This window comes from Callionymus lyra, chromosome 7 (genome assembly GCF_982586985.1).
Source record: "Callionymus lyra chromosome 7, fCalLyr1.hap1.1, whole genome shotgun sequence".
NCBI classification, from domain to species: Eukaryota; Metazoa; Chordata; class Actinopteri; order Syngnathiformes; family Callionymidae; genus Callionymus; species Callionymus lyra.
Window position 1 is genome coordinate 6,612,527 of NC_141824.1, and position 19,304 is coordinate 6,631,830.

Below are 19,304 nucleotides of genomic sequence, written 5' to 3' on the forward strand. Positions count from 1 at the left end.
TATATATATATATATATATATATATATATATATATATCGTTTCCATTGGACACGCCTTGTACTTATATCCATCTTTTTTTTTCATTTTGAAAAGGTGAAGTGTCTGTTGTGTTCCAAGGAAATTGGATACAACAACAACACTTCATCAATGCTGAGGCATTATAGAGCCCTGCATGAGAGCTTGGAGACCAACGAGACAATTGAACCAACGTCAGGCAAGCTAGATGGCTTCTTTCAAATTCATTTATTTACTATACTACTGTTTGTTATTTATTTTATGTGGTCACTTACATGCAGCTTTTCTGTTTTAGGAAGCAAACTCTGGCATCGTTTAGATGCCACAGTACAGCAGACCAGGCCGAGGAATGAAACGGTTGATGCTACGGTGGCGGTGAAGACCTACCTCAACGAACACAATATTCCTAGAAACGAGGACCCCCTACAGTACTGGGCGAAATGTAAAAATATACACCCATCTCTCTTTCAGCTGGCCATGAAAATACTGTGTACCCCGGCTTCATCCGTCCCCTGCGAAAGGATTTTTTCCAAAGCCGGGGAAATAATCAGTAAAAAAAGAAACCGGCTAAAGCCCAGTACTGTGGGAAAATTGCTTTTTTAAATAAAAAGGAATAATTATTAAAAAAAAACAAGGTTGTCAAGCACATTTTTTAATATCAGAATCATTTGCGCACAAATATGCAATGCTCCCAATTGTCCACATGATGGCATGGTCGTGCAAATGAAGCCTCACGAGGCTTTGCTCCAAAGATGAACTACTCGGCTGGGAGGCTTCGGTGCTTCATGAGGCTTCATCTCACCATCACTACCATAGGATGTTTATATTAAACTTTGACAGAACCAACAACCACTCTGATCATATTCCTCTCAATACTGCACAAGGAAGTAAAGAAGGATCATCAATGACAGAGAACATATGAAGTCAATCATTATTCTCTGTCTGCTTCACACTCAGGAAGGAATATCACAACTCTTCATCATGGTTAGTGACACCAAACACTTTACAAACACATTTCTTAAGTTAAGAACTATAGAAATGATCCCTGAAAGTATAGTCTTAACTTAACTCTGCACCAACATCACACTCCATCCTCACACCAAACCATTACAGTGACGATCCAAAGGTTAACTTTTGTGTTGAAGGAATGGCTTCATAAAAATCATTGTAAGGACCTGGAGTCTCTTAGTCAGTCTCCAGATCTAAACCTCATAGATCACAGATGTCAAATTAGTCCAGAAAAGTGCTTGTTCTTTGTAGTGTAGTTCACAGAAATAAAGAATTTTTTACTCAAAATGATTCAATAAATGACATTTGTTTCTTATAATATTGACTTTACTCCATGTGTGTGCAAGCTTTATGGTTCATGTGTTTGATATAAACATACATTTCATGTTGTGTATTTAATAGTGATGTGTTGATGAAGCCAAATGAAACAGTGTCATGTTGTTTAGAGGTCAGTAGGTGGCGCCATCAGTTTAAAAATTATGTTTCATTAGAAAAGTTGTTCAAAACAATGGAAAATAGTGCAGAGACCGCCATCTAGTGGACACTTAAAAATAATGACACTGCTTCATCAAGCTAAGAAGTACAAAGCACTTTCAATACTTACAAAGTATTTTATTAATTGACTTTTGTTTATTATAATATTGGCTTTACTTTTTGTGTTTTTTAAATAATGTAGAAACCTAGTTTGAAAGTATTGTGGTGCATGTGTTTGATTTGTAAATACATTTCATGTTGTGTATTTAATGTGAATCACACAGTATCATGTTTGTTCAAATTAATGAATGCAGAAGAAAAATAATAAATACAAAATCAACCATCACTATAATAGTTTGGTGTGAGGATGGAGTGTGATGTTGGTGCAGAGATAAGTTAAGACTATACTTTCAGGGATCGTTTCTATAGTTCTTAACTTAAGAAATGTGTTGGTAAAGTGTTTGGTGTCACTAACCATGATGAAGAGTTGTGATATTCCTTCCTGAGTGTGAAGCAGACAGAGAATAATGATTCACTTCATATGTTCTCTGTCATTGATGATCCTTCTTTACTTCCTTGTGCAGTATTGAGAGGAATATGATCAGAGTGGTTGTTGGTTCATAACAACTAAATGTTAAACCTTTATGAGTTTAGCAGTAATGGTGAGATTAAGCCTCATGAACCACTGAAGACTTCCATTAGAGTAGTTCATCCTTAACTAAAGCTTTAGGATTCATTTGCTCTAACAAACCATCAAGTTTGGCATCATTTCTGCTTAAAGGATTCAGAAGCAGAAACTTTTATTTGTCAGATTCATTGATTTGTGAGACTAGTAGAGATATGTGTTTGTATTTTGTTAAAAACCTGAATATTTAGGGGCGCTGTTGAGCATAGCAATGGAGTAGACATGTTTTTTGGAGCTCCACAGAACGACTATATAAAAGTAATTTTTTCAGCGCACTTTTTGGAAAACATTCGAATTTTACCTTTGCTAAACCATATGCCTAAAAACAGAAACTTTGAAATGGCTGGTAAATCAAGCAAAGGTGGGCAAACAGCGACTCAAGCCACGAGGCCTTCGCCTTCGACGCCGACTTTAGCCCCGAGCTCCATTGAAGTAGCTTTCCTGAGAAGGAGTGTCTCCGCACCCGACGCGTCGGTCACTGAATCGCTCAAGATGGAACTACTATCTTCGGTGCGCAAGGATTTACTTGAAATCCTTCAAACAGAAGTTGGCGCAGTGTTGGAAAGTGAGATGGCGGTGATTCCAGCGGATATTGGTGCAGCGAGAGCGGAGCTCAAAGAATACAGGTCGACGATCAACTCTGAACTCTGACCTCTGAACTCTCCGCCATGAAAGCTACGGTGAAGGATGTGGAAGAAAGTTTGTCAACGTGCACGGATGATGTTGTTTCACTCAAGAAGGAGGTGAAGCGGCTCACGGGGGTCGTGGACCAACTTCACAATAAATGCGAGGACTTGGAGGCGAGGTCGCGGAGGAACAATGGAAGGATCGTCGGAATCCCGGAGACCCGTGAATGCAACACCGAGTCTGTGTCCTTCTGCAGCCTTTGATCTGAAGGACGCTCCTGGACAGAACCGTCTCTCCCCGCCTGGATCTACAGAGGGACGCCGGTCAAACACCATCATAGCCCGCGTTCACTACTTCCAAGACTGTGAAAACATCCTGAGACTCGCTCGGATCAAACAACGCATCAGTGTGGACGGAGTCAGCATCTCAGTGTTTCCTGACCCGACAAGTGTTGCCAAAGCACGCGCGGCGTTCAATGACGTCAAGAGTCGGTTTCGTGGAGTGGACGGGGTTCGGATTTGCTTATCCTGCCCGCTTCAGAATCACCTACAAGAATGTGGAGAAATCCTTCTACTGCTGCAGAGGCGCGAGTATGTCAACAAAAACATCAGTGGAGCCTTAATTGTATTAAGTCAAGTTCTGTTGGGGCCAACTTTAGCTTCCTGAGCGTGTTAGTGCAGATACCTTTTATGGTAGGTTTATTTGTTGATGTTGTTTTTGTTTGTTTATGTTTACTCCATACAGTTACAAGTGTATTTACACCCATGTTAAAATATGAGTCACAACCCACTGTCTTTAGGTTCAACACCTTTTATAAGCTGGAACGTAAAAGGAGTGAACCGAAACACTGGTGATTGCTCCTGATGATAAGGTTCCAGGGTTGAGTCAGTACTTGGGTGACTTAGGTCAGTCTGTCAAACTGAGCCTGAGAAACCTGGGTGTTGTAATTGATAAAGACATGTCTCTTGTTCAACACTGAAGAAAACTGACCAGAAACTGTTTCCTTCAACTGAGAAAAATCTCTAAACTTAGGAAAATGTTGTCGGAACATGATCTGGATCTTATAATCCATGCGTTTGTTTCTTCTCGTCTGGACTATTGTAACAGTTTGTTTTCATGTCTTAACAAGAAGGATCTTGTCTCGCCTGCAGTTGATTCAAAACTCTGCAGCCAGAATTCTAACCTGCTCTAGTAGAAGAACTCACATTTCTCCGATCCTTAAAACTCTTCACTGGCTTCCAGTTTCTTTCAGGATCAACTTTAAAATTCTGGTTCTAACTTTCAGATCTATTCATGGTCAGGCTCCTCCTTACATCACTGATCTGATCCAGCCTTACACCCCAGCTCGGGCTCTGAGGTCTGTGGATCAGAATCTACTTATGGTTCCACGCACACGACTCAGGACCAGAGGAGAGAAATCTTTTTAGGCTGTTGCTCCTAAGCTTTGGAACGATCTTCTCTCTCTTTGCTCTTGATGGATCTACTGACTCCTTTAAGAAACATCTTAAGACGTTTCTATTTGTTCAGGCTTTTCCTTGAATTTCTCGAACTCCTGTGTTGTTCTCAGTATTATCTTGATCTTTAAAGTATGTACTTTTTTGAGTATTGTTTTGATTGTTTAAGCGCTTTGTGACCCTGGTCTCGAAAAGCGCTATATAAATAAATATTACTTACTTACTTACTTACTATTAAGCGTAACAAAGCTCTTACACACCTGAAGTCATTAGGTGGAGAGATAATGTTCTTACAAGAGACACACTTACGTCCAGAAGAACACTCAAAGTTAAAGAGGGGATGATAGAACATCACTCTGATTATGGGGATAGGTCAAGAGGAGCTGCCATACTTATTAGAAAAGGAGTCTGTTTTCAACTAAACAATTTCATATCTGATAACAAGGGAAGATATATCATAGTCGTGGGTAGATTGTCTGGAACTGAGGCGGCACTAGTTAATGTTTATGGCCCTAACTGATCCTCACTTCTTCTCTAGACTAATAGCAACTATTCCAGATCCTAACAAATATAACATCATTTTAGGAGGTGACTTTAATCTCGTACCTGAGCCAACGTTAGATAGATCCTCCACTAAACTTCAAAATAATTGATCAAAATCAGCAAATACAGTAAATCTCATTAAACAATCTTATGCACTTACTGACCCCTGGAGGAAATTAAACCTCACTACCAAACAATATTCTTTTTTTTCACATGTCCACCAATCGTTTTCGAGGATAGACTTTTTTCTGATAGACAACAGAATTTTGCCGTGTGTAACAAAATGCCAATACCACAGTATTGTGATTTCCCATCATGCACCAGTCCAACTGGACATAGCATTTCCAGACAGTGCACCAGTTCAACGCACATGGCGTCTTGACCCGCTCTTATTGTCAAGCAAAAACTTTCAACATTTTCTCTCGGATCAAATTGATTTCTTTCTTGACATCAATATTACTCCCGGGATGTCCTACACTTCAATCTGGGAGGCACTCAAAGCTTATCTAAGGGGACAAATGATTTCATTTTCAGCAAATGTCAAGAAAGAAAGAACTAAACGCCTCAATGAGATACAGCAGAAATGATTACAATTAGATAAAAAATGTGCATCTCAGCCTAATCCATCCTTATTCAATGAAAGACAATTATTACAAGCCGAATACAATCATTTAACCACTGTCCAAATTGAGAAACTCCTCCTGAAAACAAAACAAACCTACTATGAACACAGTGACAAAGTGGCTCGACTACTGTCACCAAATCAAACAATCGGCAGCAAATCGTATCATTTCTGAAATGAATACAGCTGAGGGTTTGACATCTGTACATCCACAAACTATTAATGACCAGTTCAGAACATTTTATAGTGACCTTTATACCTCTGAGACTTCTGCAACATCATTGGAGATTGAGGACTTTTTAGAAAATATGCAAATTCCCCAAATGAATAAACAAGAACAATCTGTTATAGACTCCAGAATAACAACAGAGGAAATAACTCTAGCTATAAACTCAATGCAAAGCGGAAAAGCACCTGGTCCAGATGGATTCCCACTGAAGTTTATCAAATGTTTTCAAATAAACTTTCACCTATTTTAAGTCAATTATTTGAAGAAACACGTATAACTTTAAAACTACCACCAAAAATGAATCAGGCAACTATTACAGTTATACCTAAAAAAGGAAAAGACCCGCGAGAATGTGGCTCGTACCTTACCTTACCTTACCTTACCTTACCTTACCTTACCTTATTTTACCTTACCTTACCTTACCTTACTTTACCTTACTTTACCTTACCTTACCTTACTTTACCTTACCTTACCTTATTTTACCTTACCTTATCTTATCTTATCTTATCTTATCTTATCTTATCTTATCTTACCTTACCTTACCTTACCTTACCTTACCTTATTTTACCTTACCTTACCTTACCTTACCTTATTTTACCTTACCTTACCTTACCTTATTTTACCTTACCTTACCTTACCTTATTTTACCTTACCTTATCTTACCTTACCTTACCTTACCTTACCTTACCTTACCTTATCTTACCTTACCTTACCTTACCTTACCTTACCTTATCTTACCTTACCTTATTTTACCTTACCTTACCTTACCTTACCTTACCTTACCTTATTTTACCTTACCTTACCTTACCTTACCTTACCTTACCTTACCTTACCTTACCTTATTTTACCTTACCTTACCTTACCTTACCTTACCTTACCTTACCGGCCCATAAGCCTTCTCTGCTGCGACTATAAAATTCTCACTAAAGTTCTGTCTCGTCGTCTGGAAACAGTGACCAAAATAATCCACCCTGACCAGACTTGTTCTGTGCCAGGTAGGCAATCTTTCTTTAACATGCGACGTTGACTTAATATTTTATATAATTCCCATTCCACTGAAATGCCAGAAGTTGTTATCTCACTTGACGCTGAAAAAGCATTTGATCGGGTGGAGTGGAAATACTTATTTACAGTGTTGGGAAAATTTGGTTTTGGTTGGAACTTTATATCTTGGATCAAAATAATCTATTCCACACCAGTGGCTGCAGTACACACTAACTCAATAACATCAACGTATTTTAAACTTTACAGAGGAACAAGACAGGGTTGTTGTCTCACCTTTTCTTTTTGATTTAGCTATTGAGCCTCTGGCTCTGAGGAAAGAGGAGGAAATCTTTGGAGTGTTGAGGAACAAGGAAATTCATAAATGTTCACTATATGCTGATGACCTTTTGCTCTATTTGTCTAATCCAGTTGTTTCAATACCTGGAGTTATTGAAATATTACAAATATTTGGTCACATTTCAGGTTACAAATTACATTTTTCAAAAAGTGCTGTATTTCCAATCAATGATCTGGCAAAATCAATCGACTATAATATCTTCCCCTTTCAGTTAACAAACAAATGGACCTACTTGGGTTTAAAGATTACACATGTATACCAAGATTTCTTCCACAATCACTTCAAAACTCTGTTTGAACCAAAAATGACCTTTTAAGGTGGAGCCACTTACCAATCTCATTAGCAGGAAGGGTGAACACTATAAAGATGACTGTTCTTCCCCGTTTCCTCTATTTCTTTCAAATGATTCCTTATTATTTACCCAAATCTGTTTTTAAGGAACTTGACAGTTTAATTTCTGCATTTATATGGAACCGATCGGTGCCAAGAATGAAAAAATGTTTTCTGGAAATTCCAAGGTTGGAGGGAGGACTTGGTCTTCCTAACTTTATGTTCTATTACTGGGCAGCAAATGTGTGCAAATTTGCATTTTGTGTTGGTGCATGGCGGGAAAAACGAGGTCCACTTTGGGCTAATTTGGAAATAAATAATAATAATGCCATTTCTCTGCTAAGTGCTACACTACCAATAGGCCAGCACCAGATCTCCAACCCTGTTGTGAAAAATTCTATAAAGATTTGGAATCAATTTCGGAAACATTTTAATTTAAAAGATTTAAGTACATTCTCTCCCTTATTGAATAACCATCTTTTCCCCCCATCCGAGATGGACACTGGTTTCCAGGTCTGGCACAGTAGTGGACTGGTATTTCTAAAAGACTTGATTCAAAATAATCATTTTCTAACATTTGAGTATCTACAACAAAAACACAATCTTCATAAAAGTAATTTCTTCAGATATCTCCAAGTCAGGAGTTTTGCCAATAAATATCTTAAATGTCCACTTGTGCAATCCAACAACACATGCAATGAGATTCTTTCCTTAAATCCACACATAAAAGGTAATATTTCCAAAATATAGAGGATCATGCAAAATGTCAAACCTCTGTCATGGGACAAAACTAAGCCTGGGAACACGATTTAAACATTAAATGATCTGCAAGTTTCTGGCAGCGTAGCTTAGAGTGTATCCATTCGTCATCTTACTGCATAAAGCAACGTCTCATACAATTTAAAGTGTTACATCGTTTGCATTATTCAAATGAGAGACTTGCTAAAATCTACCCAGACGTCAGTCCACATTGTTTAAGATGTTCTCACAGACCAGCTACTTTGGGTCATATGTTCTGGCATTGTCCATCACTCAAAGGTTTCTGGAGTAGAATATTTGAATGTATTTCCCGCATGTGTAAAAAAGCAATAACACCTTCTCCACACATGTGTATATTTGTCGACCTCCACCTGACCTCTCTGTAAATACAGCACATGCAAACGCAATTGCATTTTCCTCATTGATGGCAGCAGACTTGTTCTTCTGCAGTGGAAGTCAGACAAGCCACCATCATTTAAGAGTTGGGTTCAAGAACTTCTCTCTATGTTGCAGTTAGAGAAAATAAAATACAGTCGGTCAAATTGTCTGGAGAAGTTTCATGAAACCTGGTCTCCTTTCATGCAGCATGTTAAAGAGCTGAACCTTACATAATACTTGAACAGTTTGGCTTATATTTTTATTTTTACCACCATATGTATGGAGTATAGTTTTTTCTTTTGTTTTTTTTTTGTTTTTGTCTGTTTGTATCAATGTATACTATTATGCATCATTGTTCCTTTTTGAGTTGATTTTGATTTTTTGTTGATTTTGGTTTTCTGAGACCGCGGGGTGGTTTTCTACGGGGGTGGAGGGTGGGATCTTTCTTTGTTTTTGTATTATACCTTTTATTTTACTTATTTTGTGTGTGTGTTTCAAAATGTATGTCTTAATATCTGAAAATCAATAAAAAGATGTTTAAAATATATATATATTATTTTTTTTTAGTCCATTGTAAACGTTTTCTTGACTCCCGTCTGGCACAACTTTTAGACATCATGAAACATTTTGTCTAGAAAAAAACCTCAATAAATTCACACTTTCCCATAATGCCCAGAGACAATTTCTCTTAACGAAGTTTCAACATAAAGCATGTTGAAGTAGAACCTCAATGTAAATCAGCTCTGATAGTCTCTGGTTCAAATTGTATTTCAATGCAAACAAAGGCCTTATCATTAGATTCTTGAATGTACTGTAGTACCTTTAAATACTTTTATGGATTCTAGGGAACCCTAGCAAATCTACATGTTGTTAGACCCACAACCTCAACTGCTGGAAGATTTGTGTGATTGAGTTTGACACCACTTCTCTATTGAGTCTGGTCGAACTATTTAAGCTCGTTTTTATCTTCCCTGTAACATGTTTACAAAGGACCAGGGATTAGTAAAGACACTCGCCACGATAATGATATAAATGGCAGTTACCAAACAGTGTTCGGTTTTGCTGCCATTTTCTTTCTGATTTTGTTTAAAATATATATATTAGGGATAAGGATGTAACGGTCCAAATGTATCCTATTAGTAACAATTTCATAAAAATCATTCACATTGGTATAAAACCTTAATAATCTCCATCCCTTATAAAAGAAACTTCATTAACACTAGTCTGTAGACTCTAGCAGCGTTAAACTAAACTATTTAGACCGACTCTTACCGTGCCACTTTCCCTTGAAGACCGTTCCAAATGAACCAGATCCTATCCTCTGACCCAGAGTGATCTGGCCCTCAGATATCTCCCAGTCGTCGCTGGAGTCCCTCCTCCCGAGAGTTTTCTGTTTCACGGCACATCACCATCACCTTCATCATCACCACAGCAACGTTCATCAAAGCACAAAGACGGTCTCTTACCATTTTATTGCGATCTTCAGACGAGGACGACGACTTGCGCTCTCTTTGTGGACACGGGGACTTCTGCGGGACCTTGACGTTGGTCAGAGAGCCGGGTAGAGATGCAGGAGGAGTGGCGGACAGACCTGTGGTGGTACCTGGACAGCAGGGGAAACAGAGAAAAAGCATTTGGAGCTTGAAAAAGTGAGTTAAGGCAGAAGAGGAGAGAAGAAGAAAGTTGACTTTAAAGAGTGCGTTTGCCGTTTGAATGTGCAGAAGAGGTCATGCAGTGGCAAATAATGTTTGTTACCCTATGATTTATTATTTTTTCATTTTACATCATGAATGAAACTCATTCGTACTTTAACTCTCAATTGTGAATACTTTCAAGAATGATTTATACAAGTTAAAAGCCTTAATAATTACAAATCTAAAACTAATTATTTTATTGACTTGCAGTCACGTTTATGCAATTTAATGAAAGAGGTCATATATATATAAATAAATAGCTCAGTTAGACTATTCTTATTTATAAGGCCAAATATTTTTTAATGGAGCTACACTGGTAAATGATACATGGACATTTTAAATACTACATTCATTATCAAAAGGCTTGACTTATCTAAGGAATCTCTTAAAAACAGCATCATTTATTTGCATATATTTACCATACAATGATGAAGAAAACGACTCTTTTGAAGTCTGTGTGTAACAAAAGTGCATCACAGTGTTTGAAACAGTAAGATTGAAGTGAATCCCACAACCATGAGAGAGAACATGTGAAAACATAAAGAGGGAAACACACACAGTGGACTTGACACAAGGTAAAGGGGCTGTTGTGCTGGGGTGGAGGTGTAGGTGAAGGAGGAAGAGGATGGGGGAAGAGAGGAAGAACACAGGAACACACAGAGGCCTAACTACCTCGGAAAACAGGCTCGGGCTCAAAATCAAAGACTATGTCATTGGGGTAGGAGTATAGGAGGGGGCTTGAGGTCCGTGTTCGGTGCTTCCTCAAGCAGCGGGCGGGGTGGGTCGGGGGGGCTGCAGGGCAAAAAGAGACAGACACACCATCACTGCTACTCACCCGGCCCCTCTAACCACCAACTGTCCATGGTTTTGCTCATGGCTTTACTGGAGCATTCATCTTACAACTATCACAGTTCCACTTCCTATTTTTAAACATTACCAGTTCAGTGAAGACGATTCTCTGAGACCAATCGTGGCAGAAACTAATACTGGCAACTCTTGATCCTTCTTAACATTTATAGTTAGAAAAATAAGTTTTTCACATTTCCACTAATTCATATTTTTATATTGAAGCAATCATTGACTTTAATTACATCTACCTTTGATTATTATCGTTACTATCATTTATATGACAAATGCATTGTTATTTAAAAGTACAAGACAATATTGGCTTTATTTTTAGTCATGTATGTACTGGAATGGTTCTAACCATCTGTTTATTTATTTATATTTTGGGGTTTATTTATCAAAATAATACAGTTAAAGAGTTTATGTTACATAATTGCTAATGTTTCTAAACTGCTAATAAATGCAAGTCAAGTGTCGTTTAAGCTACTTTTTTATTGCAGGTAAATCTCCAAAAGGGCAATATATTGAGAGGTGCAGGCTTGTTAAACTTTTATATATATATAATATATATCTATATATATATATATATGAGTCACTTGACAACTTTATTTAACCTAATTATTAGTTATGAATGAGGAGCTAATGAGGCTCATAAACATTGTTGCTAAATTGCTAAGGAAGTTATATTTTATTTCACACACTAGCTTACAGTCAATATTTGAAAAGCACTGCAGAAATACATTAGATAAACAAATACATAAATATGGCTGATATGACAAGATTACTAACGTTTTTTTTATTTATTATTTTTTTTATAGTTACTTATTTAACCAAGTAGCTGAGTGTGTAGAAGCTGTTGGATGAATCATTTTATCATATTTGGTTGTTCAAGCAAAGCGAACAACACACAATTAAATATTATATATGGTATATGGTATTGTCTTTTTCAACATTCCATTTATATTTATATTCATTATTGGGTCTCACACACACACACACACACACACACACACACACACACACACACACACACACACACACACACACACACACACACACACACACACACACACACACACACAAAACACTAAGAGCACGCAGACGCGGAATTGTTGGAAAAAAAGCCACAGGATGTTTGGGAAATGTTGCGTGTTGATCTTTATAATAATAATCTCTATTTATATAGCGCCTTTATAGATCAGGGTCACAAAGCGCTTTGACAGCCATTCACACATACTGATGGGAGTAGGCTGCACCACATGGCGCCGAATCTGCCATCAGGGTAAAGTGTCTTGCTCAGGGACACAACGACACAAGCTTGTCTGGAGCTGGGATTGAACCTGCAACCTTTTGGACTGCAGGCAACCACTCTGAGCTATGACGCCCCTTATGACCTCCCTCCGACCTTTGTGTTACTATTATTATAGATAAATAGTTTAAGGAAAGAATATACAACGTCGGATGAAATCATTTGAACATTCATCCATTTTTTTCAGATGCAGGCAGAACCTCTGACTACTTGGTTTCACATTCTTACATCAAAAATCAAGTCATTTATATCAACAACTGTTGCATCTCACATCAATGTTGACAGGCTCGATGGTGTTGATATGGACGTTGGGTGCGGACGACGAGCGGTCCCGCTGCCCAAACTGGTTACGGTGGTCTTCCTCATTGGGCCGGAAACTAGGTGGGATGGGTATGGACTTGGACGGGGACACAGTGGCGTGGCATATGGATCTGGAAAGGTTTGAAGCCATCAATAAGAGAGAGCACAGAGACGAACACGCAGAAAGGGAGAGAGCGGGGATTACCCTGTGGAGTCTGATGGGGGGAGTGAAGGACAGACTTCGGACACGGGGGTCGTCCCTTCTGAAGAAACTTCCTCCTGAGTGAAGGGGTGGTGCTCGAAGAACTTGGAAACTAGCAATAAGCTTGAACCACAAAAGAAAATGTTATTAAAATCAAGTTTAAATGAAGGTTTTTTACTGAATGTTATCCTGCTTATATATTAATCTATAACTGCACACATGTTTATAGATGCATCAGGTTAAAAACAATACTTTCTTCATATTAAATTGTTAATTATTTAGACGCGCTTAAACTGACCATGACCTCAGTGAAGAGTCAACACTTTAAATCACAGCTTAATTTAAGATTTTGTACAACTTCTCAAGTGACACAACTTACTGTAACTGGTCGTAGTTGACACACATAAGAGGAACCTCGGTGCTGCAGCGCTGGTGGAACTTGTACCCCCATGTCTGGCAGCGGAACCCCTGGAAAAGCAGCTTCCTGCAGAAGTCGCAGAAGGCCAGAGTGAAGAAAGTCTTCCTCACCTAAAACTGATCAACTTTAATGCCTAAACAATTTAGAGTCATGAAGATGGAGGAGAACTTAGGTCTGTATCTGATGTGCTGATAAAGTACAATTTATAGTAATAATACCTTTCATTATTATTAATGATTTGAACTGATAAACATGTACAGACTCCAGTCAAGCTGTTTTTTTTACCAACTAACTAGATTCATATCATATACAATATAAGGAATAAGTTACTAACACTCATTGGACAGCAGGTGGCAGTGTCATTTCAGAGATTGCTTGCACGACATTATAGTGTTTAGGTTTTATATGATACAACTTTTAAAATACATAATGGAATATAACAAAAAAAAAAGTGTACCTTGCTACAGACTTTTGTGTTTTTAGTATTAATATGGAACCTTGCAAACATAAGTGAAGTCAATCGCTCACACACGACTGACCACAATGCATCTGATTACAATAATTCAATAATGCTGTTTCACTTTCAAGGGACACAAACATGTTTTCAATACAAAAATAAACCTTTACTTTGGGATACTTTTGTGTTTTTATGTGTGTAATTCATTGCTTCTTGGACAGATCCGTTTAGTCCGTCAATTTCAACAAAGACCTATGAGCTTCAGTCTTTACATTAAAATGAAAATACTCGTTTCTTTTTGTTAAAATTAAAAAAGACAATTAGATTAAAACTTTCCTTGATAGTTTATTGTCTTGAACACAACAACCACTCTGATCATATTCCTCTCAATACTGCACAAGGAAGTAAAGAAGGATCATCAATGACAGAGAACATATGAAGTGAATCATTATTCTCTGTCTGCTTCACACTCAGGAAGGAATATCACAACTCTTCATCATGGTTAGTGACACCAAACACTTTACAAACACATTTCTTAAGTTAAGAACTATAGAAATGATCCCTGAAAGTATAGTCTTAACTTAACTCTGCACCAACATCACACTCCATCCTCACACCAAACTACTAAAGTGATGGTTTATTAAAAACATTTTTCATTCATTAAATTGCAAGTATATGAGCAACAAAAGACTGTGTTTTAGAGTAAATACAAACATGAATGTAAAATGTATCTAAAAATGTAACTGACACTCCACAGTGACATTTACAGGAAGACTATACATTCATTAAAAAACACAATCAAGAAAATACCTCATGAGAAGTGTTTGTTTATAAAAACACATTTAAAAAAGGTATTTGAATACTAATTTGGATTACATTATATTTTACAAATAATTTGACTTTCTTTCTTTCTGAAATATTGTTCAAGTTATCTTTTTTTCAATTTTTAGTGTCTGTATGAAAAAAAAATCCAACAGTTGATCTTTGTCTTTTATTAAACTGCACTGCCAGTGAAGACATGTGACCATGTGATGTAGTTTCATTCTTTGACTGACAGCAGTTAAGACTATACTTTCAGGGATCATTTCTATAGTTCTTAACTTAAGAAATGTGTTTGTAAAGTGTTTGGTGTCACTAACCATGATGAAGAGTTGTGATATTCCTTCCTGAGTGTGAAGCAGACAGAGAATAATGATTCACTTCATATGTTCTCTGTCATTGATGATCCTTCTTTACTTCCTTGTGCAGTATTGAGAGGAATATGATCAGAGTGGTGATTGAATGTCAAAGTTAAACATAAACAATTGTCAGGAGCATCTGGGTGAACATCAATGTGATGTTGTGAAGAAGCTCTCAATAGAACCTGATAAATTTACTAAATAACCCCCACAAACAGAGACATTTCTAAAGAACTCACATTTTAAACAAAGGGGTCAAGCATTCTTCCGTGATTTGGACCCGAAAGACGTGTTTCGAAGGACAGAGAAAACACCTGTAGCGGCGCAGACAACGAAGCTAGGAGCCAACATGGCCGACATGGATCTCATCCTGCAAGAACTGAGAGGGTTCTGACAGGAAAGTAAAACTCAATTTCAATCATTAAAAGAAGAGATGTCGGAGCTAAATACAAGGATGGAAGAGGCAGAGGGACGGATGGTGACGGCAGAAGAAAGGCTTCAGAACGTCGAGGAAGTTTATACGGAGATGCTAAAGCTACACGCGAGAGTCGAGGAGAAGATGGTGGACTTGGAAAGTCGATCTAGAAGAGAAAAGAAGAAAAGAATACGGATCTATGGCGTTCCGGAGGAGGCTGAGGAGTCATCCTCCATGATAACTTTTGTGGAGAACTTGCTTCGTGAAGGACTTGGGATGACAGAAAGCAGAGGAGCTGAGGATGGAGAGAGCGCACCGGTCCACTAGACCTCCATCATCGTCAAGTTTCTGAGTTTCTCAACGAAAGAGTCGATTCTTCCCAAGGTGTGGCAGAGCAGAGGATTCTCCTGGAAATCTAACCAAATAAACATGGATCAAGATTATCCTCCAGCCATCATCAAACAGCGGTGCGAGTATGCAGAGGTGCGCAAAGTCCTGAAGGAAAACCAAGTTCAATTTCAGACTCTCTTCACGGCCAGACTACGAGTGAAATACAAAGACGGAACCAGAACCTACGCTACAGTGGAGGAAGCAACGGAGGATCTGAGAAAATGGAGATACGACGTCACACTTGCATGTCAGTTCCTGAGACCCTCCTTTGAGAGTCACTCAAGTTGTTTATTAAGTTGAATGTAATATTGAGTTTGTTAGATTTTCTGGCTTTGTTTATTTGTTTTTGGTTTTTGAGGGGGGAGGGAGCATACCAGTTTTGTGAAATTGTTTGAAAAGGACACCAGTAATGGATAAAAGATCAATAAATATTGTTTTGTTCAATATTAACGGCGTACTCAACGCAGTTAAAAGGGCGAAGATATTGTCAAAACTAGAGAAAGATAAAATGCACATTGCTTTCTTACAAGAAACACATCTTGATGACATAGAACATGGTAAACTGAATAAATCAGGATTTAAACACGTCTATTATGCTTCTCACAGTTCAGGAAGAAGGAGGGGAGTGACAATCCTCATAAATAACACAGTCAATTACCAGCACATCTCAGAGTATAAAGATAATGAAGGTAGATTTATAACAATTACAGGTAAAGTTGAAGATGATTTGGTGAGTTTCTTTAACGTGTATGTTCCACCTGGGAGTGACTAGTCCTTCTTTAAACGTTTACTTGAAATAATGACAACAAAAAGCCAAGGGATGTTGATTTGTGGGGGCGACTTCAATCTTCGACTTAACCCCAAAATGGACTCATCTAATGGCAAGTCAGACACAAGAAACATCAACAATAAGTTCAACAATATTATGGAAGAAGTTGGAATTATTGTTACTTGGAGAGAGTTGAACTCAAAAAGTCGAGAATATACACATTACTCAGCAGCTCATAATGTTTACTCTCGTGATCTGTTGTTATCTGTGAAATAGGCCCTAGTAGTGTTTCTGACCACGGTCCTGTCTATATGACGTTTGTCTGGTCAAAAGCTTAGATCTACAGTTTGGAGACTAAATTCAAAAATTTTAAATAGCCACGCTATTAAAGATAAACTGAAAGCTGAAATTGAAGATTATTTAGAATTAAATGATAAAAAGGAAGTATAACCACCAATATTATGGGATGCTCTAAACAAAGGCTGTGTTGAGGAGTAAAATAATTTCTATCTTTTCATAGGAGAAGAAACTCTCAAAAACGTATGGAATTAGAAGACAAACTGAGGACAACTCAAATGAAACTCTCTCAGTCCTTAGATGATGACACTCAATTGAAAGTTCAAAAACTAAGAAAAGAAATAGATCAAATAAATACACATGAAATACAAAAAAAACTACTTTTCACCAAGAAAAAATACTACGAGGCTGGTGGAAAATCTATGAGGCTCCTGTCCTACAAATTGAGAAAACAGCAAGCTGACCGGTCTATACACAAAATCAGAGACCCCACAACTAAAAAAGTGGAAACTAATCAACAAAACATTCAGAAATGTTTCTTAAAATGTTATGAAAAGCTCTATTCTCAACCTCTAACAGCTAATGTCCACCAGATTGACAAATTATTATCCCATATTGAGCTTCTAATGGTTAACAATGAACAAAACTAAAAATTAACATAAAAAATGAACTTTGATCAGCAATTAAAAGATTAAAAGGAGGGAAATCCCCCTGAACAGATGGATTTACCTCCGAGTGGTGCAAAATAATGCAAGATCAACTAACTACTACACTCCTGAGAACATTTAACTGGGTTTTAGAACATAAAGTTGTACCTCATGGAGCGAGGCGATCATATCTGTCATTCCCAAAGAAGGGAAAGATAATATGGAATCTGGGAATTACTGTCCAGTGAGCGTTTTGAACATTAATCATAAACTGTCCACCTCCATACTAACAAGAAGAATTGAACCAATCTTACCTAAATTAATTCATGAGGACCAGACAGACTTTGTTGGAAATAGACAAACTCAAGATAGCATCAGGAGAGCATTACACATTATAAGACAAACTGGGAATCAAAACTTGGAAACGCTGTTACTGAGTCTGGACGCAGAAAAGGCGTTCGACTCAGTAAGTTGGTCATTTTTATATTAAGTTTTAGCAAAAATTGGATTTCATGATACTATAATTGATACTTTTGCAGCATTGTACAAAACACCAATGGCTCGAATTAAATGAATGGAGATTTAACAAAATCATTTGTTCTGAAGAGAGGAAACTGACAGGGGTGTTGTGCGTCACTATTGTTTGCCATTTTCATAGAACCTCTGGGTCAATGGATAAGGCAGAGGACAGAAATCCAAGGAGTCATGATGTCCACGGGGGAGCAAAAGCTTGCGTTATTTGCTGATGATTTATTGTTGACCATAACACAACCTTCTCAGACACAAGTGATGGAGATGCTAAAAGAATACGGTCTACTATCAGGCTACAAAATTAATATTGATAAAATCAAGTTCTAACACTGAACTATGACCCACCATCAAAAATCAGGAATATGTATAACTGGAAATGGGATGCAAAATTCTAATATTTAGGGGTGTCACTACCTAGAGACTTGCTGAGACTGTATGACATCAACTATGGACCTTTGAGTGAAAGAATTAAGTTGGATTTACAAAGATGGGCAACTATACCATATTTAAATCTTCACTCAAGGATAGACTCCATCAGGATGAATATTCTGCCACGAATATTATATCATTTTCAATGTCTCCTGGTCAAAATTCCACCAAAACAATTTATAGAATGGGACAGATTAATTTCAAGATTTATGTGGGAGGAGAACAAACCCAGGGTCAGATATAAAACACTGCAATTAAGTAAAGAGAAGGGAGGTATGGGCCTGCCCTGCCTTCAACATTATTACCATGCAGCACAGTTGAGGCCCTTAATCTGTCTCTGTTCAAGATCTTACACTGCAGGTTGGAAGAACTTGGAAGGTTCTAGCGTAAATGGTGTTCCATTGATTGCTCTCATAGCAGAGAACAAGCTACAGGATGAAATGAAGGTGGCAGATCATACTTTTACTACTTACTCCTTTTTTACTACTATACTTTTTAAGGATTTTCCTAAAATCTTGGCAAGAATTGGTCAAGTCCTGCCACCTAGGGGATTCCCCGAGGATCTTGAGGTGGTGTGCTTTTGACTCCGATTTTGTGCCCAATAAAAGGGACGGCAGATTTAAGACTTGGATCTCAAAAGGTTTAACTGATTATCAATCATTTATTCACAAAGGGAATTTTCAGAGTTTTGAAAACCTTAAGAAAAAGAGGATTTTTACAGATACTTACAAGTCAGAAATTATTTTAATCAAAATTTGAAAAAGCCAATTGATGCATGTGGAAAAGGATTACTAGAGATTTTCATTTCATTATTGGAGGCAAATAATAGCAATAAAATAGTATCTAAATTGTACAAAGGAATTCGACAATCTAAACAAGAGAACACAGGATATATAAAGCAGCGATGGGAAAAAGATGGAGATATATCAATCACAAATGAGAGCTGGGAAAAAAA

The 19,304-nt window shown here is 37.6% G+C and overlaps 1 protein-coding gene and 4 non-coding genes across 5 annotated transcripts in view; 2 read left to right on the forward strand and 3 right to left on the reverse strand.

Moving 5' to 3' along the window:
- Positions 1-15,231, reverse strand: part of LOC148074916 (serine/threonine-protein kinase B-raf-like) — a 41,391-nt gene extending 26,160 nt beyond the window's left edge. Inside the window, exons 1-6 of the mRNA XM_087796153.1 lie at positions 15,202-15,231; positions 13,198-13,346; positions 12,822-12,941; positions 12,588-12,747; positions 11,149-11,166; positions 8,455-8,467 (exon numbers count right to left, since the gene is read on the reverse strand). Of these exons, the coding sequence (XP_087652279.1) occupies positions 8,455-8,467; positions 11,149-11,166; positions 12,588-12,747; positions 12,822-12,941; positions 13,198-13,346; positions 15,202-15,231 (490 nt within the window). The remainder of the gene's footprint in view (positions 1-8,454; positions 8,468-11,148; positions 11,167-12,587; positions 12,748-12,821; positions 12,942-13,197; positions 13,347-15,201) is intronic.
- On the reverse strand, positions 865-1,077 carry LOC148074921 (small nucleolar RNA U3). Its single transcript, XR_015711972.1, has one exon. It is a non-coding gene; the product is annotated as a small nucleolar RNA U3 (small nucleolar RNA).
- Positions 1,897-2,109, forward strand: LOC148074922 (small nucleolar RNA U3). The gene has a single exon (XR_015711985.1). It is a non-coding gene; the product is annotated as a small nucleolar RNA U3 (small nucleolar RNA).
- On the reverse strand, positions 14,059-14,271 carry LOC148074923 (small nucleolar RNA U3). The gene has a single exon (XR_015711915.1). It is a non-coding gene; the product is annotated as a small nucleolar RNA U3 (small nucleolar RNA).
- On the forward strand, positions 14,756-14,968 carry LOC148074924 (small nucleolar RNA U3). Its single transcript, XR_015711916.1, has one exon. It is a non-coding gene; the product is annotated as a small nucleolar RNA U3 (small nucleolar RNA).
- Positions 15,232-19,304: the final 4,073 nt, after the last annotated feature.